Consider the following 26,687-nt stretch of genomic DNA (forward strand, 5'->3'; position numbering starts at 1 on the left):
TCTCCAATATTATGGATATATGTAAGTTTGAAGAGATTTCTGCATATATGAATATAACCAGCCATCACCAGATACCCAATTTTCTCCATCTGAATGCTTTGTTGAAAACTTTTTTTTCACAGTAGGTGGTGCTATTGCTCCAAATAACACAATCTACAGTTCATACACAAACAAAATTTCTTACCTCCGGATGAAAGAAAATTTCAGGTCCAAGAAACCTTTCATAACCAACATCTATAATGAATTTCTTCTGGTTGATTGCATTGATGCCTGTGTATTGTTTGATCCATTTACGTGAGTCTACATCATACTTAGCAAATTCTTTAACTATGTCAGGGCAGATATAACAGTATTTCTCCTGCACAAAATATGAAGATCACCAGACATTAAGGACTAACTAAAGTGTATCCCATCAATCAAAAAAATACAATAGCATTATGCAGCAGCCAAACCTCTGACATTGCAACTTATGACTCTTAAAAAATAAAAGGCTATATTTATTTCCAGCTATTGTATAAGGATATTGCATGATATCCTTATAAAGAATATAAAGATATTCCTTACAGCAATTTATCCAAGGTATAACTAACAGTCTGATATTCAACGAGCAAACTTTCTGATACTACAAAGTATCCTTTGATTTGTAGCTCAACCCACTGCTTTTTGTAACTTCATTATCATCTCAGTTTTAGCTTACTGCCTCTTCCCATTTCGGAATGCTGCCATAAGATTTTGATACTTCGTTTCAAAGTTCTATTTTGGCTAGTCACCATATTGTTGCCCCACGTTAGCTTCCCATATAACAAATGTTCAGATATCCTGATGTCAATGATTTTTCAAGCAGTAGCACAGCAAGTATTTCTTCCATGATGTAGACTGGCTGGAATCCTGTGTTTCTTTGTTGGTGATCTTGTCTGTTCAATGTAGTTCACAGAGGGCACTAATCAAATTATGAGAGGTTGGGTACCACATCTACAGCATAGGTATATCTGGGCACTACCACCCCAAACTTTATATAGACTACAATTTCACACTGCCTTCCAAACTCTCTTGGTCTTCTTGATTATGTTTTCCTTTGTCAAACAATCTTTGCAAATCAGACAACAACTTACTTCAGTAACAGAATTCAGTGACAAGTTTAAAGCTCTACATTCTCAACAAAAAGAACTGGCCACATACTGTTCCTAGGAATAGGCTGGTATATGAATTTGGTCATCTTCAGATTTGAAATTAGTACACTGTCATTTGTTAATTTTATAAAGACGTATCTATAGTGTTTACCATGCCTTCCTGAGATGTTATGGATCATCAGAAAAATAGAGGGATCTTAAGATCTTAAGGCATCTTAGCCTACTAAATTAAAAACTTTTTAAAGTTCCTGAATTATAAACTAGTAGAAATATAGCTTCATAGGGGACCAGTTTCATTTTTACTTTTATATTTTCAGTGCTTGGATCAAGATAGGTATTTATTAGATGTCTGTTGATTGAAATGAACTGAATCATGATAAATTTCTCATGACATTTCAACTACCAAAAGCCAAGACTAAAATGGTACTATTCAAAGATGGGGCTAAAAACTTTACAAAAATGTAACAACCACCTTAATACACATACATTTATAAGGCATGTTGTAGTGGGGATTCTGTTTTAGTAAAGCTTAGACTAGATGACCACTGAAATCCTTTGCAACTCAAAAATTGTGTGATTCTAATTTTTAGTTTGATGTGATGGTTACATGAAAAAATTTTGGTGATAGCATTTTCCCTCTAAAATATTAAATATGAATCATGGTTTGTTTTTTAAAACCCTTATCTTTTGTCTTAGAATCAATGCTATATAGTGGTTCTAAGGCAGAAGAGCAGTAAGGGCTAGGAAATAGGGATTAAGTGACTTGTCCAGGGTCATACAGCTAGGAAGTATCTGAGGACAGAATTGAACCCAGGTTATCCTATCTCTAGGTCTGGCTCTCAATCCACTGATCCACTGAGCTGCTCCTTAATCATGTTTTTAATTATTTATTATATGGCACTCAGAGAGGGGGTAAAAGTTGGCTTAATTTACTTCATTTTGCTTCTAAATTTCCCTGATTCCAATGTTGCATATATGTATTACAAGATTCAGAAGGTATAAATAAAAATTTAACTTAAAAACAAAACAAAATTTATGTGCTGTCATCCCAGACACATAATCTAGCAGTATTCCATATCCCCAATTTCCCTCCTCACCCAAAAAAACAAACCTTCCTAACTGCCAGCATTCATAATAAGCTTTGTCAATTTGTTCAAATCCCAAAATTTTCCCATGGCAAAATCAGATTGGTAAATTGTACTATGAGGGTCATGGTAGGAAATTCAAAATAAAGCACAAGAAAGCATAACTACAAAATGTTTCCTTTACACTAAAATGTTTCCTATGGCTTTCTTTTAACCTACTCCTCATCAAAATTTAAGGGAAATTAATATTTGATCCACATTTTAAAGTAATGGTGAAAATAAAACTCAAATTAAGCTTTACATAATTACTCTTCAGTAGTAAAATATGGTGAATTTTCTGTTCAGTTTAAATCTGCTGAATCCAACTGGTTTTATGGCTATGGGGAACATGTCGACTTAACCACAGAGAATAAGAACTATCTCATTTTCATATTTGTAATCCATCACTAAGCACAATGCCTGCCACTTAATTAATAGGATCTTATAAAGTCAAGCAACAATAATTTATTAAGCATTTTCTATATGCCAGGCATGTTGCAAAGCACTATGGATACAAAGGCAAAAGACAGTCTTTGCTGTCAAAAAGTTAATAAACAAGAGAGACCATATGAAAACTATGTACAAACAAGATATATATTTGGAGATACTGAAGAGAGGGATGGTAGTGTCCTTAAGAGGAATGAGGAAAGGTTTCCTGAAGAAGGTGAAATTTTAAATAGGACTTGAAAGGGAGGGGGGGAAAAAAGAATTCCAGCCATGTGGGATAACCAGAGAAAAAGTAGAGTCAAGAGATGGAGGGTCTAGTTTGAGAAATATAAAAGAGACCAGTGTCACTGGATAGGTGAAAATGGGAAAAGGTATAGAGTGTAAGAAGACTGGAAAAAAAGGAGACTAATTTATGAAGGGCTTTGGACACTAAATAGAGGATTTTTAGTTTGTTCCTGGAAGTGATACATAGCTATTGAAATTGTTGAATAGAGGGAGTGATATGGTCAGACCTATACTTCAGAAAAACAAATTTGGTTGAGTGAAAGATGGAATGGAGTAGGGACAGACTTGAGGCAGAGACCAATCTGCAGAAAAGTGCAATAGTCTGGACATGATGAGAGTAAGACCTGCACCTGGGTGATGGCACTGTTAGGAGAGAAGTGGTATATTCACAATATATATGGACTAGTTTTGAAAACTGACTGGATACAAAGGGTGGGAGTGAAGAGTCAAGAATAACACCTGGGATGAGAGTGTGGGTGATTGGGAGAATGGTGGAAAGTTCAGGAAAAAAAAGGAAGATTTGGGGAGAAAGATAATTTCAGTTTTGTAGATTTGAGTCTGGATGTGTGCTGAGTTGTCTAAATAGGTGATAATGAAGTTTGTGGGAGCTGAGGAGATCAAAAAGGGAAATAGTATTAAAGGGAAAATAGAGTCCAGTAGAGTCTTGGCAGATGGGGATATCAATAGTTAGGGGACATGATCTGGATGAAGATCCAGCAAAGTAATGGGCAGATAGGTGGGAAGAGAACCAAGAGAGAATAATACTGTGAAAATCTAGAGAGAAAAGACTATCAGTGAGAAAAGTAGAATTGGCGGTGTCAATAGCTACAAAGAAGTCAAAGATAAAGATTTTTAAATAGCATTAAATTTGGCAATTAAGAGATCATGTAACTGAAGAGAGCATTTTTTATTGAATGATGAAGTCAAAAGAATGGAGAGAGAAAAAAGAAAAGTGGAGGCACTAATCATAGAAGACTTTCTCAAGGAGCTTAGTTACAAAAGAGACAGAGACATAAGATGATAGCAAGCAGAGATGGACATATCAAGTATGGTGGTTTTTTTTAGAAACAAGGGGCATGTAGGTGATTCAGTGGATTATTCTAGAGATAAATATATACTTTATATATTCTGCTTTGTGATTTTGTTAATGGTATTAGTAATTTAAGTTGGTTAGATCAAGGAGGGTGACAGGCAGTATGTGAGTACCCTATTGCCTATTTCAATTAAGCTCTCTATTCCTAATTTACTAAAACCTTCTTCAAGCACTTTAATTTCAAAAAGTGATTCATTATTCTCTAATGTAGAGAATGTAGTCCATTTCTTTCCCCTTCATGTGCTACACCTTGACCTAACATTTTTATGGAAAAATAATTTTTTAAAGTCCTTTTAAAGTCTCTTTTAAAGTCCTGGGTTTAAATCTGGCCTCAGACATTTCCTAGCTGTGTGACCCTTTAGAAATTCACTTAATCCCAATTGTCTAGCCCTTTCTGTAATTCTGCCTTGAAATCAATATTTGGTATTAATTCTTTTTTTAAAAACCCATATTTTCTGTCTTACAAGCAATAATGTGCATTGGTTCCAAAGCCAAAGAGTGGTAAGGGCTAGGCAATGGAGGTTAAGTTATTTGCCCAGAGTCATATAGCTAGGAATATTTAAGGCAAGGTTTTAACCCAGGACCTTCCATCTCTAGATCTGGCTCTTAATCCACTGAGCCACCTAGCTGCCCCTTCTTAGTGTCAAGACTAAGAAAGAAGGTAAAGGATAGGAGAGGGAGAGGGAGGAGAAGGAGGAAAAAAAGAAAAGAAAAAAGAAGGCAGGAAAGGAAAGGAAAGGAATGGAAAATGAACAAATAACAAAAAAAGGAACTCAACATAAAAGTCATTTTGGTGACAGAGAAGACCAAAACATAAACTCAGAAGAAGAAACAAAGTCAATGTTAAGGCATTCAAAGCCTCAAAGAAAAATATGAACTACTCTCAAGCCCAAAAAGAATTAATGAAGGTGCTAAAAAGATAATTTTAAAAATAAAATGAGACAAAAGAATAATTAGGAAAGAAATGAGAGTATACAGGAAAATCATTAAAAAAGAGTCAATGGCTTGATAAGGGAGATACAAAAAAAATACTGAAAAAATTAATATCTTAAAAAACAGAATAGGCCAATTAGTAAGAGACTCCCAAAAATCCATTGAAGAGAAGAATTTCTTAAAAAAAAGAACTGGCCAAATGGAAAAAGATATTCAAAAAAATGCACTGAAGAGAAGAACTTCTTAAAAGACAAAGTTGGCCATATAGAAAAAGAGGTACACAAATTCACTAAGGAAAAGGACTCTTTACAAAGTAGAAATGGACAAATGAAAAAGGAGATACAAGAACTTACTCTGAGAAATTCATGTCTTAAAAATTAGAATTGTGCAAGTGGAAGTTAATGACTCCAAGAAACATCAAGAAACAATTAAAGTCAAAAGAAAATGTGTGAAATATCTCATGGGGAAGACAACTGATCTGGAAAACAAATTCAGGATTGATTATCTAAGAATTATTGGATTACCTAAAAGCCATGATAAAAAAAAAAAGCAGGGGGGGGGGAGGAGGAGGTGCACTTACACATGATCTTTCAAGAAATAATCAAGGAAAACTGCCCTGATATTTTGGAACCAGAGGGCAAAATAGAAATTGAAAGACTCCACCCATCACCTCCTTTAAAACATTCCAAAAAGTTAACTCCCAGGAATATTACAGCCAAATTCCAAAACTTCCAGCTCAAGGAGGGACAGTCAGGACAAGATTTAGCAGCTTTTACATTAAAGGATCAAAGGGCCTAGAATATGATATTCCAGAGGGAAAAGGAGCTAGGACTTCTATTAAGAAGCAATTACCCAGCAAAACAGCATAATCGTTAAGGAGAAAAAATGGATATTCAATGAAATAGAGGATTTTCAAACATCCCTGATTAAATGACCAGAGCTAAATGGGAAATTTGACTTTTAAATACAAGACTCAAGAGAAGCATAAAAAGACAAGTAGGAAAGAGTAATCAAAAGACATTCGATAAAGTAAAACTACATATATATCCCTCCATGAGAGAATGATTCTTGTAACTCCAAGAAACTTTGTCATTGTTAGGACAATTAGAAGGAATATATATAGACAGAGGGCACGGGTGTAATTGAATATAATGGGATAATATAAAATTAAATTAAGGCATAAGAAAGAGAAATGCACTGGGAGAAGGGGAAGAAAAAAATAGAATGGGATAAATTATCTCATATCAAAGGGGCATGAAAGGTTTTACAGTGGAGGGGAAGATGGGAGAAGTAGGGAAGGGAATACACAAACCTTATTCTTATCAGAATTGGCTCAGAGGGAAGAACATACACAATTAAATAAATATAGAAATCTATCTTAACCTATAGGAAAGCATGAGGGGAAGAGGATAAGAGAATGAAGAGTAGGGCTGATAGAAAAAAAAAGGGGCAAATTGGAGGAGGATGTTGGTCAGAAACTAAACATAAGGAAATAGGATGGAGAGTGATACATATTACTCTCAAATCAAATAATCAAACTGGTGCAAAATATTTTTATAAGTCTCTAATAAAAGTTTCATTTCTCAAATACACAGAGAACTGAGTTGGACATATAATACAAGTCATTCCCCAATTGACAAATGGTTTAATAATACAGGCAGTTCTCAGACAAATTAAAGATCTCTATAGTCATGTAAAAAATAAATCACTATTAATTAGAGAAATGCAAAATAAAACAACCCTGAGGTATCACTCCATACCTACAAGAATGGCTATTATGACAGAAAAGGAAAATGACAAAACTTTGAGGGGATGTGGAAAAATTGAGACACTAATGCACTGCTGGAGGAGTTGTGAACTGATTCAATCATTCTGGAGAGCAATTTGGACCTATGTTCAAAGGGCTATAAAATAGTACATACCCTTTGACTCAGATATACTACTAGGTTTCTATCCAATAGAGATATAAAAAAAAAAAAAAGGAAAAGGACCTCTATGTACCAAAATATTTAGAGCATCTTTTTTCTTTTTTTTTTTTTTTTTTTTGTAAAGTGAGGGGATGCCCATCAATTGGACAATGGCTCGATAAGTTGTGATTTATGATTGTAATGGGTTACTACTGTGGTGTAAGAAATGACAAGCAGAAGGAGATCAGAAAAACCTGGAAAGATTTATGTGACCTGAAACAGAGTGAAATAAGCAGAACCAAGAAAACACTGTACACAGTGACAGGAATACTGTATATAAACAACTGTGAATAACTTAGCTATTCTCAACAATACAATGATCCAAAACTATCCGAAAAGACTTAAGATAAAAAATGCTATCTGCTTCCAGAGAAAAAGAACTGATAGAGTCCAAATTCAGACCAAAGAAAACTTTCTTCACTTTCTTAATTTTATTTATTCAAATTTCCTTCCACAAAAGGATTAATAGGAAAAATGTTTTACATGATTGCACCCATAAAATATATATGAGATCGCTTGCCATCTCAATGAGGGTTGGAAATGTGAGAAGGGAGAGGGAGGGAGAGAATCTAAACTCAATATTCTTTGAAAAATGTTGGAAATTGTTTTTATATGTAGTTGGGGGAATTTTTTAAAAATTTTTTGAAATGGAAGGTGTAAAAAGATATCCTTATTACAATGAGATCCCAGTTGAGATTATATAACACAAACCTGTAACAAAGCCAGTAACCATAGCTTCATGATTTTTCTCCAGCTTCATTCAGCAACATGAATAAAAGTGAGGGAAGCAGATAGGAAGAGTAATACAAAGCTAAGGCTTGTTGGGCAAGATCAACCATAGAACAAGGGACCAAGAGACTCAAGATAAGATTACAGTGTAAAAAAAGTTAACTGGTTCACCAAAAAGTAATTAGGGTAAGAAAAGACAAGGACAATACCCTGGGAAAAAAAAGCTGAGAGATCAAGAGAATGAAGTTATGTTAAGAACAAAGAGGAAGGTTTATTAGAAGGATAGGTGGAATGATAAGAGAGTTTTCAGATAAAGGAATTTCAGAATTCATAATCATGGAAGTAGTGCATTTGTGGATGATGACAAGATCAAGGTTATGATCATATGTGTATAGCTAAGGTAGGAGAGAAAAGTAGGTCATGGGAAATGAGTAAATTAAGCAAAGACTGGGGCTGTATCTTAGTGTGAGAAAAAGTAAGAAGGAAAGAAAAACTATATGAGTCAGACACTGAACTCACTGAGAAAAAAGGAGGGGGGAGGAGGCAAGTAGACAACTACCAGAATTTTGATTGAGTGATGATTATGGATTGAATGAACCTCAAAAACCTGGCTCCATCTCAGCCAGAGAGTTTGGGGTAATAAAAGTGCAACTAGTACTGAAAAGTGTCCAAAAAGAACCTATGTCATCAGGATGCAGCCAGGTCTCAGAGTGAGCCAGAAGATATAAAGATTTAAAATAAAAGCAAATTTATTACACATTGAGCGCACACATTTCAGGGAGAAAAACGAAATAGAGTAGGTACCTGGAGTAGGTCACCACTTCCAGTAAGAACGATGGACTAGTATGTGGTGAATGACAATAAGAGCAGGCAGGGAGTAAGTGATGAATTTAAATTATGACAGCTAGGGATTCAAAACCTCCATGGTAGGGACAGTATGATCAGGTAAAAGTTTGATAATCATTGAGGAATGAGTTCATAAGTTATCAGCATCCCTAGATGTTTGGCCTTTGGGTGTGATCCTCTCAGGACATCAGGAAGTTCAGGTGAAAAGGACAAGGAGGGGGAGGCTGATAGAATGGCATTTTTCCCCATACTCTAACAGGCGAAAGACAGCTTTTTTGAGTGATTCCCAGCTGGAAAGTTGGAAAGGGTTGACTACATGAAGAAAATGCAGTGAAAGGCATCTTTCAGTGCTGTCTCACAAGTCTACAAGTTAGGAGTGGCATCCCCTCTCTGTTCCCCTAAGATCAGTACTACTTACATCAATATTGTCCCTTGTTATTCCTCTCTTTTCTCATTTCTTTGTTAACTTTAAAAAAAAATAACCCTTAGCTGAGACCTTCTGAAAAACTATTGCATAATGCTACCAAGTATTCTTCCAGTCATAAGACTTCAATCTCTCTCACCTCTTTATCTGCAGGTGGATAGCATGTTTCATCATGAGTTTTCTATGGAACTATGGTTGATTACACTGTACTGAGTTACTAAGACTTTCAAGGTTGTTTTTCTTTAAAGCATTGTTTTATAGACATTGTTCTCCTGGTTCTACTCACTTCACTTTACATCAATTCAACTAGTCTCCCCAGTATTTCATCATTTCTTTTGCATAATAGTATTCTATTACATATATATTTCATAGCTTGTCCAGTCATTCGTTCATTTTCCAATTCTTAGTCCCACAAAGAAAGCAGGCACTAGTATTGTAGAAATACATCTATTCTCTTATATCAACTTTCCCATTCAGTGTATTACAATGATAAACAGGTCATTTGTACTCAAGCATTTAACAATAAAAAAGTTATCTCAGTGCAACTGGTATGACTTATGAGAGAAATACAATGCAAAGCTAATTATCCAATTATAAAATTTAAATTTTTAAATGCTAATTTTTCTTTAATACATCTCTACTAGGACAAGAGAATTTTTCCAAGTTATCCAACTATTTCTCCCACATCATAGTATTCCCTCTGGGCTACCTCCCCCAAGGATGTCTACTACTCCCAGGTTCTACAGTATGGCCTGTGGTTCTATTACATAATAACTCATGATCCTCCACCTGTATGCATCCATTAACAAACAGTTGGAAGATATAATTAGCAAGAAAATATACTAAAATGGCATAGTAAGAATAATTACAAAATATTCCCTCTATACAGCTCACATATACACTGTCCATGGGAAGAATGGCAACAGAGTACCAAAGCAGGAATAATAACTCATGAATCCTCATGAATCCAGAACTGCAGGACCTATGAGTGCTTCCTCTCCTCAGGATATCCTCTCTGCAGATGAATTCTGGGTCTCCAAGGCTGCCATTCTCTTCACTCCACAGCCAGCCCCCTACTCTTCTGCCAGAGGTTCCACTCCAGGAGGCTGCTTCTTGTCTCTCTGGACACTTGCCTGTCTAGAGTGTGTATTTCTGTTCCCCAATGGATAGTCTCTCCTACTAATCAAATAGCCCCCCTTAAAAGCTACATGATTGATGGAGGTGGTGACAGAAGATAGAAAAGTCCTCTCTACCATGTCCCACTACAGAGGTCTCCTCCACAGATAGTTCCTTGTGTTCACTTTCCCAAAACTGCTGAAAAGTCCTGGGGGCAGTTAATTTTGTTTGTTCAATGAGGTTGCTCCCTTTAATTATTCCATCAAAGAAAGGTTGCACTTGATAAAGTAAATCTTCAGGTGTTCACATTGAAACTTCATTTACTCTATTAGTTAATCTTTGCTTTTTGTGACTCCATAAACTTAGGAGGAATTGGAAAGGGGATTTAAGTCCCACCCTTTTGTACAGCATTCTTGACACTTCTCCAGACACTTTTTCATATTTCTGTATTCATCTAATTACATGTCCTTGTTTCCATCTTCTGTGCTTTTCTTTTAAAATCCAAGCAATGTAGTAAATTCTCTGTTCATTCACATCAATTTCTTCAGAGGATTATTGTTCCTCCACTTCTCTGGAACTGTTTTTTTTTCTCTTTGTACCATCACAATTTCATTCTTAATTTCCCATCTCTCCTGGACTGGCTAATGTCAGTAAAATTTTAGTCATGATTCTATCTATTCTTTCTAAGAATCCTTTCAGATCTGCTCTCCTAAAATGTAAGGTTTAGGTTAGACCAGCGGTTCCCAAACTTTTTTGGCCTACTGCCCCCTTTCCAGAAAAAATTTTACTTAGTCACCTGGGAAATTAATTTTTTTTTAATTTTAATAGCAATTAATAGGAAAGATAAATGCACCTGTGGCCATCACCGCTTCCCTGGATTGCTGCAACACCCACCAGGGGGTGGTAGCACCCACTTTGGGAATCACTGGGTTAGACTATGCTCAGCTTTCTTCTTCTTCTCTTATCCTAAATTCTAGAGAGAAGTCTTCACTTTCCACTCTCATCCCCAGGTTCCCATCATTTCAACCCAATTAACCACTTCCTCTATTTTCTCAGGAACTCTCCTATTCTCATAAAATTTCCAGGAATATAGTTTGAGAAACTCGGGAAATGATAAATTACATTTACCCTTCTTCACTTATAGTATTCCCAATGGCATCTCATGCTTTTTCCCCATAGATAACCCTACTTTTGCTAAAAGTGATCAATAGATAGTAATTCAAATTTCTACCTGAGGATTATTTTCTGTAATATTCATCTGTACTTGAACAATTTCATTTCTAGAATTTTTTCGAAGGATCAAAACAAAAGGAACAAAAATTTAAAACTAGGATATGCCAATGAGTAAGGTCCCTTCCAGCTTAAGGTTCCTTATTAGCTCTTCCACTTTTGTTATGAGTGCTAAAAAATCTTTAAAGAACTTCCTGTACTTTTAAATGAGTGAAATTGTTCTTTAAAACTATTTTAAAATTTTTTTAAACTGCCTAAAAAGATTGCACCTTTAAAAAGCCAGTTAACTTCTCAAATCTGTTTTATTTAACTATATAAAAAATATCACACACTGAAATGCCAGTCTTCCAGTTAACTGGGTATTTTGTTTAACTGAGTTGATTAAAAAAAAAACTCTTCAAACTTTTACTGTGAAAAAAAGCTTTCTAAAATGTCTTGAGTCCATATTCCTGACTCAGTCATAAAATACTATGAACACAATCCATTCTTTTTGTTTTTAATTTTGCAATGCCAGCATTGATTCCTTTTGTAGAAGTCTGGATACATCAGGGTAGAATATGTACTGACTCCAGAACTATCCTGAAAATAACAATACTATGTTTAACTAAATCCATGACATTAGCATTTTTTTTTACATTTGCTTCTTTCCCAAAAAAGTGAACTGCTGAAAAAAACAAACCAGTAAATTGAAGGTTATTACTTAATTAGGACTCATATAGGGCAAGTTCCAACATGAATTAATGATTAGAATGTCCTACTTCAGGCAGATAGTACAAATTTTAGATCCTGAATTGGATTTTTATTTAATACTCTAATAGAATTTTTTAAAACTTCAGTTTCACCTTTAGAAGCAGGCTGGCATAGTAAAGAGATGGCCTTACAGCCAAGAAGACCTAAATTAAAATGTTGCCTCTTAAATTACCATCTCTGTAATAATCAGAAAATCATTTAGCCTCTCTTTACTCATTTACCTCTCTTTAAAGCTTTACCCTTTAAATGTATTTTGTTCAGGTGAAAAATTCAGTGCATCTATATATTGATTCCTGGAGATTCTTCTCCCTCCTGACTCCTAGTATCTTTCCCACTAATTTGTTCAGCATACTTGCTTCTCCCACTCATTTCCCTCCTAGGATAGGGAAAAAGGAGGTAGAGCTTAGGATTCAAAACTCAGACATAGTTCAGAGAAGTTTAAGGCTACTAATAATGCTATTTCTGCTTTTCAGAATCTACTAATAGTACTATTTCTGTTCCACAGTGGTTTAAGCAGCTTTTTGTAGTATGGCCTAGAATCCTAAACATCATTTAAAAATTGTTTCTATGGGAAAATATATTCTGAATTCCAAGCAATAGTTTAAGAAATAACTTTTGGAATATAAACCATTCCTCAACTGGGTACTGCTTGCATTTAGTAAAAAAATAAATAGATGAATGAATGGATATATAGCAAGAGAGAGAGAGAGAGAGAGAGAGAGAGAGAGAGAGAGAGAGAGAGAGAGAGAGAGAGAGAGAGAGAGAAGAGAGGAGGAGAGGCATTACTTAGAAGGAAAAATTATATTCCCCCCAAAAAAAACAAACCCCTCTCTTATCCCCAAACTGACCCATTTTACATTAATTTTACCTTAATGGCTTTTGCTGTCTCCAGTGATTGCTCAGGAGGAATTCCCACCTCCCTCTCCCTTAGGAGCTGTTGAATGAAATATGTAATATCTCTACCTGCAATAGGGATGTGTTTGATGCAGCTTCCAATTACATAACCTTCTGCCTAAGATGAAAGAAAAAGAGCTTGGTAAAAATATTACTTTTATAGTTCTTCTACTCGATATATACTCTTACTTAATCCACAACCATTTAATCAACTCCCACTATTTGCAAAGCATTATACTGGTTGTCTTAAAACTTAACAACTAGAAATCACTTTAAAATTAAAACCTCTAAATGTTTCAGTAACATGAGAAACTATAAACGATCTTTCACTATGGGTATTAAGGCAAAAACTATGGGAGAAATTCCAATACTTACATGATATCCAGCAAAATACAAGTTTTCTTCCCACTAAAAGAAAAACTGTTCCATTTATAAAATGTTAATTAAATTAATTGCACTTCTACTATTGGTTTTATCACTAAAAAATGTAGATTGATGTTGTGTTGTTTAAAATACTCTAAGTCCTAGGAGACGTGCTCCCCGTTACAACTTCCCCTGACACCGCACCTCCCACTTCCTTTGTGGGAGGTGTCAGAGAAAGTATAAGAGAGAGGTTTTGGGGCACCTTTGAGCTCTCTCTCGAACCCTGAGGCTGGCTGATGCTCTCTACCCTGGACACTGCAGAGCTCTTGGCTAGACTCTCTCTCGGTGCCCTTTTTTCCCTTCTACCTCCTAGTTTTCCCTAGACCTTCCCTTTTCTAATTTAAATAAAATCTAGCTATTTTAAACCCTAAGTTAAAACCTAAGTTGCTCTCTGATCTTTTATTTGAGCCCTAAAGGGCTCTGGTCAATTTCCCCCTGCTGGGGCTGGGAACCACTACCTTCCTTTCCCTTCCTCTACCTTCCTCTCTCCTTTCTCCCATCCATCCTTCCTCCTATCTACCTTCCCTTCACCCCCTCACAATGTAGTTGAGAAGCACTGAATTTGGGAAAAATCCTGGGTTCAAGTCTTAACTAAGCTCTTGCTACTTACTTAAATGCTCTGAGATTCAGTTTCTTCTGCTATAAAAATGGAATAGCAATACTTAGATTAACTTAGATTACTTAGTTCATAAGGTTGTTTGAGGAATCAAATGTGATAAAGTATGTATAGAGTTTTGTAAATTATAAATCATTATATAAATGTGAGCAATTATTATTAATAATAACAAAACTAATCATTATCATTCAATAACAAACAAAACCCCCAAGTACTAGAGAGCAACATGTTTTCTATTTAAAGCAACACAAATCATTGTTACCTTAACCAAAAGCTGTCTGGTCTCATACTTACACAGATTCCCTAGCTGTGCCAAACATTATACATGAACAAAAATTACTCACTTCTGCTTGTAGGGATTCTAATAGTAGCCAATGCTGAGTGCAGAAGAACACTAGCACTAGCAGTAATTCAAAATTAGCCCCAGAAATATCAGAAAATGCAAAGGTTATCTCTCTGATCAGCCTTCTAGACAGTCTTGGGTAAGGACCTATTTAAAGCATCTCCACATTGCTCTAAAGCAGAGGATCTTAACCTGGAATACACCAACAGCAGGTATCAGGTAGAACCTATAAATTTGGATGGGGAAAAAACGACATCTTTATCTTTGCTAACATTTGGTTTCTTTTGCAATCCTATGTATTTTATTTTATGCATTTAAAAGTTTATTCTGGGTGAAGGGTCAAGATGGCAGAGCACAAGCTGGGACCCTACTTAACTCTCCCAACATTCCCCTCCCAATAATTTTTAAATAACACCTCAAATCAAATTTTGGAATAAGAGCCAACCAAAAGTCACAGGTAGAGCTGGAGTGGGGGTGAGGGTGGTAATTTATCCTACCTAAAACAACTTATAAGGTCCACAGGAGAAGTCTATAATACAATGACAGGCACAAACCTGGAACACAGCAAGAGCAACAGTGGTAGCCCATGATAGCAGTAACAGTAGCTTCCAGAGCTCTCAACCCAGAAATGGTAAGAAGGTTGAACAAATAGTCAAAAAAATATTAAAGGAGATTCCGTGCTGGCACTAGTTATACCTGGCACTGATTGGCAATTCTACTGCCCATAAGCAATTCCAGGTCACAGTTACAGGGTGAAGAGGAGCACTAACATTTGCAGCTACAGAGGAACAAGATAAAGATGAGAGCACAGACTAGCAGTACAATGACCATACCTCTCCCTGGATAATACCATATTGATAGCACTGAAAACAGCAATATGAAAAAGTCTAAAGCTTGAATTTAATTATAAAGGAAAAATACCCACCTTCTTAAGTCTAGATGTAGTGATTAGGGAATTGCTCAAGGCAGTAATGGGCAAACTACGGCCTGGATCTGGCCCATGGGGAATAGTTTGCCCATCACTGGTCTAGAGGGTAAAATAGAAATTGAAGGAGTCTACTAATCAACTCCTGAAAGAGATCCCAAAATAAAAACTCCCAGGAATATTATATCCAAATTCCAGAGTTCTCAGGTCAAGGAGAAAATAGTGCAAGTAGCCACAAAGAAACAATTCAAATATCATGGAGCCACATTCAGGATCACACAAAATTTATCAGCTTCCACATTAAAGGAGCAATGGGATGCTAGAAGGCGAAGAAGCTGGGATTACAATCACAAATATCCTACTCAGCAAAACTGAGTATAATTGATTCTTCAGAGGAAAAAAATAGCTATTTAATGAAATGAAGGACTTTCAAGCATTCCTGATAAAAAGATCAGAGCTGTGAGAAGTGGTAAGGGAAAGGTAGAAAGGGGAAATTTTTCTCACACAAGAGGTATACAAAGAAGAATTTTATAATTATAATAGAGAGGAAAATAGGCAGTTGGTGGGGGAGGCAATGCTTGAACCTCAAGAATTGATATACTAAGATATATAGCAATACACACACACATACACATAGGGTTGGGAATAGAAATCTATCTTACCCACCAAAGAAATAGGGAGAAGGGGACAAAAGGAGGATATGAGCATATATGAGCAAATATATATACATAGATATTTTTATATATGAGCATATGATATATAAGCAAAGGAAAGGTGATGGGTAGCAGTGATCAGAAGCAAAAGAGTCTTTTGAGGAGGACAGAATAAAAAGAGAAAGAAAAGGATAAAGAAAAGAAGTAGAATAAGGGAAATACACAGTAATCATAATTGTGAACATAAATGGTAAGAACTAACCCATAAAACAGAAATGGATAGCAGAAAGGATCAGAAACCAGATCAGAAACCAGAATCCAACAATATATTGTATATGAGAGACACATTTGAAAAAGACATATACAGAGTTAAAATAAGGGACTGGAATTAGGCCCTATTATGCTTCAAATAAAGTAAAAAAGTCAGGGGTAGGAATCATGATTTCAGACAAAACAATAGCAGAAAAAGAACTAATTAACAGCTACCTCTAACTAAAAGCTACCTCTATTAGAAATAGAACTATAATTAATAAAAAAAACTACAAATTACTATAAAATCAAAAACTTTTACTTATGTTTCTTTTATAAAGGCCTTGGTTCTCAAATATACAGGGAGCTGAGTCAAATTTATAAAAAAAAAAAGTGCCATTCCCCAATTGAGAAATGAACAAAGGACATGAATAGGAAGTTTTCAAGGAAAAAAAATCAAAGTTATCTATAATCATATGAAAAAATACTTTAAATTACTATTGATTAAAGAAATACAAAGTTAAACAACCCTCTGGTACCACTTCACATCTATCAGAAATGATAGGTGCAGAGGGGATAAGGGAAAATAAGTACATTAATGAACTACTAATGGAATTGTGAACTAATCCAACCATTATGGAGAACAACTTGGAACTATACCCAACTATACCCAAAGGGCTATAAAACTGTACATATACCCTTTGATTCAGCAATGTCATTTCTAGGTCTGTACCCCAAAGAAATTTAAAAAAAAGGAACAGGATCTATATGTACAAAAATATTTATAGCAATTCTTTTTGTGGTGGCAAAGAATTGGAAATTGAGGGGATGCTTATCAATTAGAGAAGGGCTAAACAAGTTGTGCCATATAGTTGTGATTTAGTATTATTGTGCTATAAAAAAAGAAGAAAAATACAATAAGATTCTTATGCATGGTTAACAGCAATGTTGTAATAATGATCAACTGTGAAAAAGCTTAATAATTCTGATCAATACAATGATCCAAGAAAATTCCAAAGGACTTCATGGTGAAAAAAAATGCTATCAACCCCCAAAGAGAAAACTGATGAACTGTGAGTACAAATTGAAGTATAATTTTTCACTTTATTTTGTCTGCCTTTTTTGATATGGGTAACATGGAAATATATTTTGCATGATTTCACATGTAACTGATATATTGTTTGCCCTCTCAATGGCTGGGGGAGGTATGAGAAGGAGGAAGAGAATGTGGAACTCCAAATATGAAAAATATTTTTAAAATAAACAACAAATTCTAAAATGTTTTTAAAACCTTATTTTAATATGGGGTTCATAGGCATCACTAGATTGCTGTAGGGGTTCATGACACAGAAAAGGTAAAGAACCAGTGCCCTAAACACTCTGAAGACTTGACACTATCAGGTAAATACTAAATTTAAATTATTCCACAGAATGTTAAAGGATACAGAATATTAACAACTTTCTAATCTAAAAACTGTTAGATGCTATGTCTATAACACATTAAAAAATAAATACTTAATAGTGATCAATATTAATGGTTATTTATTTACACATGCATTAAACAACACAATGACAACAGAACAAAATAATCATGACATTTGTTTTATTTGAAAAAATTTTTTTTATATTTAAGACCTTGGGAGAAAAAAAAAATAACACTAAACTTAAAATCTACACTCCTTAAAAAAAATGTGTATTTTTCCCTTCTTATAAGGAGCCCAGAGAAGGCAAGAAAGCAGCAACACTCAATATCCCCAAATGTTCTCTATCACCTGCCCCTCTTTTGGCTTTAATAATTTTTTGTAGGCATCATAGCTCAAGAAACCAGAAAAACAGCCCAAAGCTTGAATTGGCAAAAAACGTTTTATATTAGTCACAACCACATGATAATAATAAAGATCTTTAAAAAGGATTGGGAGCTTTTTGATCGATTTTGAAACTTCACATCCCATATATACTTCCTTAAAGGAATATATGACAAAAATCAAAGCAAATCTAACACTAATTTTATAATATCCAACTTGGGCTAATTAGAGTAACTAGAATCTTGAAGTCAACTATAGGGATTTCTGTTCCAGTATTTAAGGAAAAAATATCTATCAAAACCACTCACCATCTGTTACAGTGTTCTATAACTAGGAAAAAGTTTAGTTATCTTTCATGTTGCACTTTACATCTAAGGATATTTTATATTATTATATATTATATGTTATATATAATATACAGGGTCAGGGATTGCTTTTAATTTCATTGGTTTAAGAAACTATCAGTATGAAAACCCCTTCGAACAAAGCAAATCAGAAATTTCATTGTAATTTAGTCTTACAAGAGTGGACTGGAATCACTGGAAAGATTGTAACATGTCCACAGTTCCAAAACCAGTCTGGATCATAGGCTATACTTGAACTTGGGTCTTCTTAATTCCAAGACTAGCTCTCTAACCACTATGCCATGCTGCCTCCCCTTTAGAAAAAAAGTATTTTTATTTAGTATTAAAGGGGGGAGGGGAAAGTAAAGAACCAGGACCCAAAGGAGTTTCCATCAATTAGGAAATAAATGAACAAATTTCATATATGAATGCAATTACTAACCTCTATGAAAGCACAAAAGATGATTTCAGAGAATCCTGGATACTATGTACTGACAGAGTAAAGTGAAAAGAACTAGAACAAAAAATATAAGAACAACAGTATTTTAAAGGGAAAAAAATCTTGGGAAAATAAACTGAAAGATTTTAAGAACTCTACTCAAAGCAAAAATCACCCAGGTCTATAGAAATTCTACAATGAAGCATATTATCCTTGTTTTGACAGAACAGTGATGAGCTAAAGGTACAGGAAGACAAATATAAATTTCTGAACATACCTACTTTACAGATTCATTCTGCTTAACTGTGCTTATATATGTGAGTTATATATGTTTGGGTTTATTTTTGTTTTTTATTAGAGAGGAGAAATGGAAAGAACAGAAAGTACAGAAGAAAATACACAGATAAGCAGGTCAGTTTTGAAAATAATGTGGTATTATTATATACAGTTATATTTTTTAAAAGGCAAGTGGTATGAAACAGAGATTCAAAATTTCATATACTATCTTCCTTTGTATGTGAAAAATGTTCTTTCCTTGGTGTTCAAGTTCAGAATTTTCTTAAAGAGTACTACTATAAATATAAAAGGGTGTTTGGAAAAAATCCTTTACTTTTAAGATGTGTTGGATTTTTCTCCAAATTTCTTCTCTACCTCAATCAAAGAATCTATTTACCAAGAAACTACACAGAAGAATAATATACCTACCACTGGGATAACATGGGTTACTCCATCCCCACTGTCAATGACTATTCCTGTCAAGGTGCGTTCACCAACCTGCCGAGATGTCCATGATGCTGCTAAAGCTAACACTGCCTAAAATGATGAAAGGAGAATTAGCAGATGATTAGGAGGAAGGAAAGAATATACTTATCCTACTTGTTCCCAAGGTTAATCAATAAGTAGTCTCTCCTGTGAAAGCAACACTATCAAAATCTCTTTCCTTTACTCAAAAACTCAGAATTTCAAACTTAGTCAATCACATTCTGATCAACTGCATAAGGATTTCAAATCTATTATGGATCCAGCTTACAGTAAACTATTACAAGCTCCAGAATTCTATAATTCGTAAAACTTCCTTCACCACATTCTTTATAAGATAAAATTTATACATAAAAAAGCAAAGAAGCTACAAAGAAAAAAAAATATTTTCTTCTTGCTTTACTAGGGAATTAGAGGTAATCAGGGTCATTTAGTCTAATGCCCTAAATTTAAATCAGTTTATCTAAAATACATTCAAAAATATATGTCAACTAGAAAAATGGACTGAACCCTTCCCCAACATAAACATAAGTTTCCCAGGTCCTGGGATCTCCAGGAAATAGCAAAAAAAAAAAAAAAGAAAAAAAAAATTAAAAGCTACAGAGGCTAAACCAACATAGAAAAAAAAAATGCTAGCACTTTATACCTCTTATAATTACAGTGTCTCTGACAGGGAGAAAAGGAGCATTTTTGCCTTATTGCCTAAAACTACATTTTACTTCCCTGCATTCACTAAGGCAAAGTTAGACAAAGAAAGACACAATGCATCAAAGAACAAATCAGCACAGAAAAATGTTCCAATAAGTATAGTTTATGGGGCATGGCACATCTCACACTTTTAATGCTTTACTTCGATCCCGACGGACAGAGAGAAAACCTTCTAACAATGACCCTTTGAAATTCACCATATTTACCAGACTACTAGAGAGGTAAGAAGATTTAAGACAATTAAGAATACTTTTTTTTTTACCTGAACTGCAATGTATAGTCCTGGCACATTAAATGACTCAAACATGATTTCTGCAAGATATTCTCTATTTTCTGGTGTGTTCAGTGGAGGTTCTGTCTGTAAAAGAATCACTTTAATAAGCATTCTCTCTATTTTCTCCCAAATCTCTTACAATTAATAAAATTTTAGAGCTATAAGAAACTTTAAAGTGAGTCCAATATCTTTTCAATATAAATGAGGAAAATGGAATCCAGGGATATTAAAAAGCTTAAATAATTTATTTATGATATAGTCAGGGATTCTTGTACAGAAACTAACTTGAAATCCTAGAATATTTCCAGTAAATAAAGTTACTCATTATTAATAGAATTAATTTATTTCCAGATCATGAGAGAGACATCCAACCTTTAAACTTACAAAGATCATTTAAGCTACATTTTAAAAGTTAATACAGGGGACAGCTAGGTGGCAGAAGGTCCTGAGTTCAAATTTGACCTTAGACACTTCCCAGCTGTGTGACCCTGGGCAACTCACTTAACCCCCATTGCCTAGCTCTTACCACTCTTCTACCTTGGAACCAATACATAGTACTGATTCTAAGGTGGAAGGTAAGGGTTTTTTAAACAATAAAAATAAAAGTTAATACAAATCAGTGGCCTAAAAGTTCTTAGCCAAATGTTATTTAACCTTTAAGATTGAGCTGTTTTCTGTCAGTTAAGCCTTGAGGCTGAGTCTTATCTTTCTAGGGTAGACCTAGTGAGGTTGGCTTTTCTGTACCTATTTTATCATGTTTCCTGCTGGCTGAATTGATACATCTACAGAGCTTCTTCAACCATCTAAGACATCTGTCCATGAGAACCTCTCCCTGTGCCCTGTCCTGTTTAGCTTCCAACCTCAATACCTCTGTTACCATCTAAGGGGGATTTGGGGTTAGAGGAATTTATTTATATTAGGGACTGTGACTTCAGGTAGAGAGGTAGAAAATGTAGTTCAATCTCTCTGAAGGCTTCCCATGAAGGAACAACTGTAGATCTGTGGGGGAGGGAGGGTTAGTTAGTGAATATTAGATAAGGTTATCTAAATTCCCTTTCCTACCTTCCCTTGCTTTAATAAACCAAACCATCCCTGTGTTTGTTACCTCTGCCTGGACTATATCTGTTAGCCTGTCACCTATATCCTGTCGGCCTTCCCAAAACCCTGTGTTATCTTCTGTTACTGGCCCTGAGTAACCATTTAGACCTATTCCCTTAACCTACCAATATCCCACTCATACCACCCTGGTATTTCAGTTACTTATTTCATCTCACAACAATGACCAATATGGAAATGTGTTTTGCATGACAATAAGAATAATTTTTTAAAAAATCAGATTATCCATATAGAAATTGAAAGTAATATTAAAGGACTTTGCTACTAGTAGCAATGCAACAAGCCAGGACACTCCTTAAGGACTTATGTGAAAGAATGCTATACACAGTGAGAGAAAGAACAATGGGAGTAAAAATGCAAAAGCAAAACATATGACATCACTTATCACATGTATATATGGGTTTGTGATTTGGGGTTTAGGCTTTAAAAAATCACTCAATAAAATTGATTAATATGGAAATATGTATCAAGTGATAACATTTATATAACCTCATGGAATTGCTTGTTGGTTTTGAGAGGGGAGGGAAGAGGGGAAGGAAAGAAATTGAATCATGGAAACATGGGAAAATATTTTAAAATAAACTTTTTTTAAAAAATTTAAAAAATATAAGGATCAAAAACATAAAATAAAATAAAAAATACTTAATTTTCAAAAAAGAAAGTGACATTAAAGATAAAGATTTATTAGTTATAGCAAAATCACTAGAAATGGGATAATATAAAAACAAGAGATATCACTTTTTTTAATTTTTAAGAAAAGTGAAAATACATTTTCCTCAATTTCTTCTACCATAAAAATGGAAAAAATTCCTGTCAACCCCATTAGGATACCCATAAGAGGCATTTAACATATCCTTAAAATTTCCATAAAGGATACTAAATAATTTTTAAAATTTCATTTCATTTTTTTCATTTGTGCATTTTAACACTGACAAAAATAACACTTCATTCCCCTTAATTTAAAATGCTCACCATTAAAAAATAATGATCTTCAGGTTCAGCTCGAAGGTATTTAAAAATTACTTGTTCCATGAATCTTTCCATGAGATCCCAATCTTCAATTATACCATGTCTTATTGGCCACTGAGGAAAGATAAAACAAAAATGTGCTAAATTTCAGTTCATGTTGTTGAACAATTGCCTAAATAATTAATAACATCAAAGTATGTTTTATGATAAAAACCAAATGTCTATTTTGTAGGAGTTAAATTTATAAATGAGAATATGCAAAAGCTACCAAAAATAATTTAGCTATACAACCAGATTTATTCTACTTACTTACTTCTATGTTCCTCCTCACCCTCCCAATAAGTAGCATATTTATTTTGTACATTGTGGTGATAGCAAAAACTACTAACTGCACACACACACACACACACACACACACACACACACACATATACACATCTGATAAAATAGTGATATAACAGACATGTCTAAAATACAATTCCTATTTCTGCCTCCTACTGTTATTTTTAAAACTAAGAATGATATTAGACTATATAAAGAATAGGATACATACCATTAGATAATCAACAAGCATTTATTAAGCATTTGCCATGTACTAACTACTAAGGAAACAGAGAAATTCAAAAAACAAAAACTTGTCCCTAACCTGAAGGAGGTTATTTACTATTAGAAGAACTCTGTGATAAAGTCTATGAAAATGCAAAGGAAATCAGGATTATTGATCCTAGAAAGAAATCAAATAAAGAGAGAGTTTTAAAATACCCTCAATTATATAAAATGATAATGAATAGATGGTGATAAAAATATTGTAGTTCCCCACTATAGTATAGCACTATTATAGAACAGAAGCTTAAATAAAATGGTCCATGTTAGACCCTGATATTCAAAAAGGCTTTAATTTATGAAGAATTAATCAAACAGAATTAGTTACAGTATCTCATATGTCACAAATTGCAAAAACAGCATTAGGGAGCTTCCAGGATTTACCATTTTTAAAAGGTGAGAAGATGGAAGCAAAAGATGATTTAGGTATAATTTAGATATAAATATGGAAATTCCAGACTTGAAGGGTTATTTGTCAGCAAAATTCTCTTGGCAAGAGAGGCTTCCTTCTCTGGAGTTACTGAAAAATGTCTAGGGAAGTAATGCCTAGAAACAGAATCAAGATCACTTGCAGTCCTTTTCAAACCTCTGATACTGTCATCTTGCTATATTATTAGCCATCTCAACAAGAAAACTGATCAAACTTCAGATCAAAGAGTATGAATACATAAAACACTATCTACTTCATTTCTAGCAAAAATCCTCCAGGAGGAAGAAATTTCCAGCAAAATTTTTAACAAGGAAACAATAGTGTATAGAAGACAATTTTGAAATAAATACATTGTTCTGAAAGGTAATTTTGATTAAACAAGGCATGAACAGTAATATATTTCTTCAAAGCATAAGAATGATGCATCACTTACACATGTATAAAAGTAAGTTTGTGTGTGTATATAGATAAATCAGCATATATATATGTATACACACACACACATACACACACACACATATATGCGCAAAGAAGTCTTCAGAAGATGCTACTGTAGTTCAGCTATAAAGAAATGTGATGTGATATGGTGGGGAAAGTCCTAGATTTGGAAACAGAGGATCTGCACTAATATCAGTTTGACTGGACCAGAGGGCAACATCTTGCCCAAGTCACTTAACTAATCTGAGTCTCGGTTTCTTCATCTGTAAAAAGAGAAGACTGGAATAGATGGCCTCTAAAACCGTTTCCAGCTCTAAAGCTATAAGCAAGTCTATGAAAAAAAATGTATCTGTTAAAAGTCCTGGAAGGCCTTCAGATAAATCCATCTTACATAAAACTTTAGTTGTAGCTAGCGTTTTTTTCTAATAAAACAAATTTCTTTCTATTTGTAATTATTATTGAAATGGTCGATTTTGAACTAACCACATAACTGTGATAACATGCAGAGTATTACTTCATTATTTTATCTTTTGTGTTATTTTCCACAAGAGATACACATATTTTCAAAAACAATTATAAAAAACATTCAAATTCCCCCAAAAGTGCATCAACCATTCTATGGCTCCCTTTCATTAATGCAGTCAAGAATCAACTGCACACTTGAAATAAGCAAGTTCTTATAAATTTTACCTTTGTAGCATATGTAGGTTTATCTATGGCTTCATCTCCTATGAAAAAGTCAAGGTCATCTACTCCCCTCAGTACTCTCCTTTGGGCCTGGTCAACTACTTTTGCAGACTCTCTGATAGCAATACCTTAAAACAAAAGCACGAAAATTTCCATCATGAACATAATTCACTTAAATGAATGAGAAAATAAAATGTAATTCTTAAATACACAGTGTTATTTTCAATACATTCTACTTTAAGCAGCATTTCTTTGTCTTTGTCCTCCAGCATTTCATCCTTTAAAAGAAAAATCAGTCTGGAAACATGCTATATAAATGGTTCTTAAAAATCATCTGTTATTTTCAGTAGAGTTCAAAGGGACTAATCCATTAAGTTTCTATTAATATCAATAGGAGATGCACAGCTGAATCTCTCATTATAATTTTGTAAACTTCACTTTAAGACAAGTAAATGAAAAGTCCCAAGGTAATAACACCTTAAGCAAGCCAAGAAATAAAAATACAGGATGTAAAGGGTAACTAAAAAGAAAAAATGCTTGAAAATTATCATCTATTAAGTATAAGTCTGAGTAAGACCAAATCAATATGTTTTTAGTGATTTCCAAAAAACTTTCATTTTATTTTTTTTGTTTTATTTAAACTTTTATATTCCTTCTATTACATCTTAAAATGGATACTAAGTTATCAGTTCCAAGGCAGAAGAGCATTAAAGGCTAGACAATTAGAGCAAGATTAAATTCCTTGTCCATAATCACATAGCTAGGAAGTATCTGAGGCCACATTGGAACCCAGGACCTCTTGCCTCTACACCTGGTTCTATCAACTGAATCATCCAGCTGCCAGAACTTCAATTTTAAAGAACAGGTCCAAGGCAGCACTGTCTTCTTTTCTCTCCAGGCTGCACTCAGGACTCTAAGACTTTCTTTATAATGCACTACTCCAGGTTCCTTGACCTCCCCTATATAACCCTTTTCACCTCCATTTTAGGTTATCAGCTTCCCCCTTAAGAATGTAAGCTCCTTGAGAACAGGGACTGTCATTACTTCTGCTCTTATTTTAATTCCTAACCCTTAAAAGCAAAATGCATGGCACATAGTATGCAGTGATTAATGAATTTGCTTGTTGATTTGACTTGAACCTATGGATACATAGAAGTTTCCCACTAAAAGGAAATTGTAGCACTGACAAATTAAGGGATACCACTGGCAAGAGGGTTTTAAGCCACCAGTGATCCAAAACAAACAACAACCTAAAGTATTGTACTAAATGATATATTGTTATTTATAGTTTCATAATGTTATTCAAAATAAACTATTAACCTCATATACATATAACAGCATATAATAACACTAGGTTTCATATCTGGTGTAAAACATATTTACTAATCCAGAGTTTAACTTCATCTTTAAAGGGTGTATTTCCCTATTAATTCATGAGCATTCTTCTTAAAGGATAACCTGTTAATTATTTATCTAAAGCCACAAAAGTGATTTTATATGCTTAAATATTCATCTCTACACCTATACTGATCTTATTTAAATGTGATCCTAAAATATATTAACAGAATTATACCACCTTTCCAGTATTCATGATAAAATGCAAAAGCACAGACCTGACTAGATCACTCCCTTACTGAAAAACCTTCAGTGGCTCCTTGTTGTCTCTAGAAAAAAAAACATAAATTCTAAATCTAACATTTAAACCATGCCAATCTCCTTCATTCCTTCATTCCTCTCCAGGCACCTCTCCTGACTCTCCAGACTTCTTTCTTCACCACATACCAGCAGCCTTCTCACAAGAAAATCCCTGGTCTCTCCTTGTTTGGTAGATTACTGGACCTCTTCAAAAACAAAGGTTAAACAACAATATGGTTACTACTGGAACTTATAATTACAAAGGAAGTACCCAGGACAGTCATTTTTCACTCCAAGCTTAAC

General features: G+C 34.3%; 1 protein-coding gene across 1 annotated transcript in view; it reads right to left on the minus strand.

Annotated features, from left to right (window-relative positions):
* The window catches only part of ACTR3B (actin related protein 3B), a 59,156-nt gene extending 36,455 nt beyond the window's left edge, over positions 1-22,701 (minus strand). Inside the window, exons 1-5 of the mRNA XM_044677655.1 lie at positions 22,595-22,701; positions 20,495-20,590; positions 19,471-19,578; positions 12,943-13,086; positions 185-358 (exon numbers count right to left, since the gene is read on the minus strand). Of these exons, the coding sequence (XP_044533590.1) occupies positions 185-358; positions 12,943-13,086; positions 19,471-19,578; positions 20,495-20,590; positions 22,595-22,666 (594 nt within the window). The 5' untranslated portion in view covers positions 22,667-22,701. The remainder of the gene's footprint in view (positions 1-184; positions 359-12,942; positions 13,087-19,470; positions 19,579-20,494; positions 20,591-22,594) is intronic.
* Positions 22,702-26,687: the final 3,986 nt, after the last annotated feature.

The sequence above is a fragment of the Gracilinanus agilis genome, chromosome 5 (assembly GCF_016433145.1).
Source record: "Gracilinanus agilis isolate LMUSP501 chromosome 5, AgileGrace, whole genome shotgun sequence".
NCBI lineage: Eukaryota > Metazoa > Chordata > Mammalia > Didelphimorphia > Didelphidae > Gracilinanus > Gracilinanus agilis.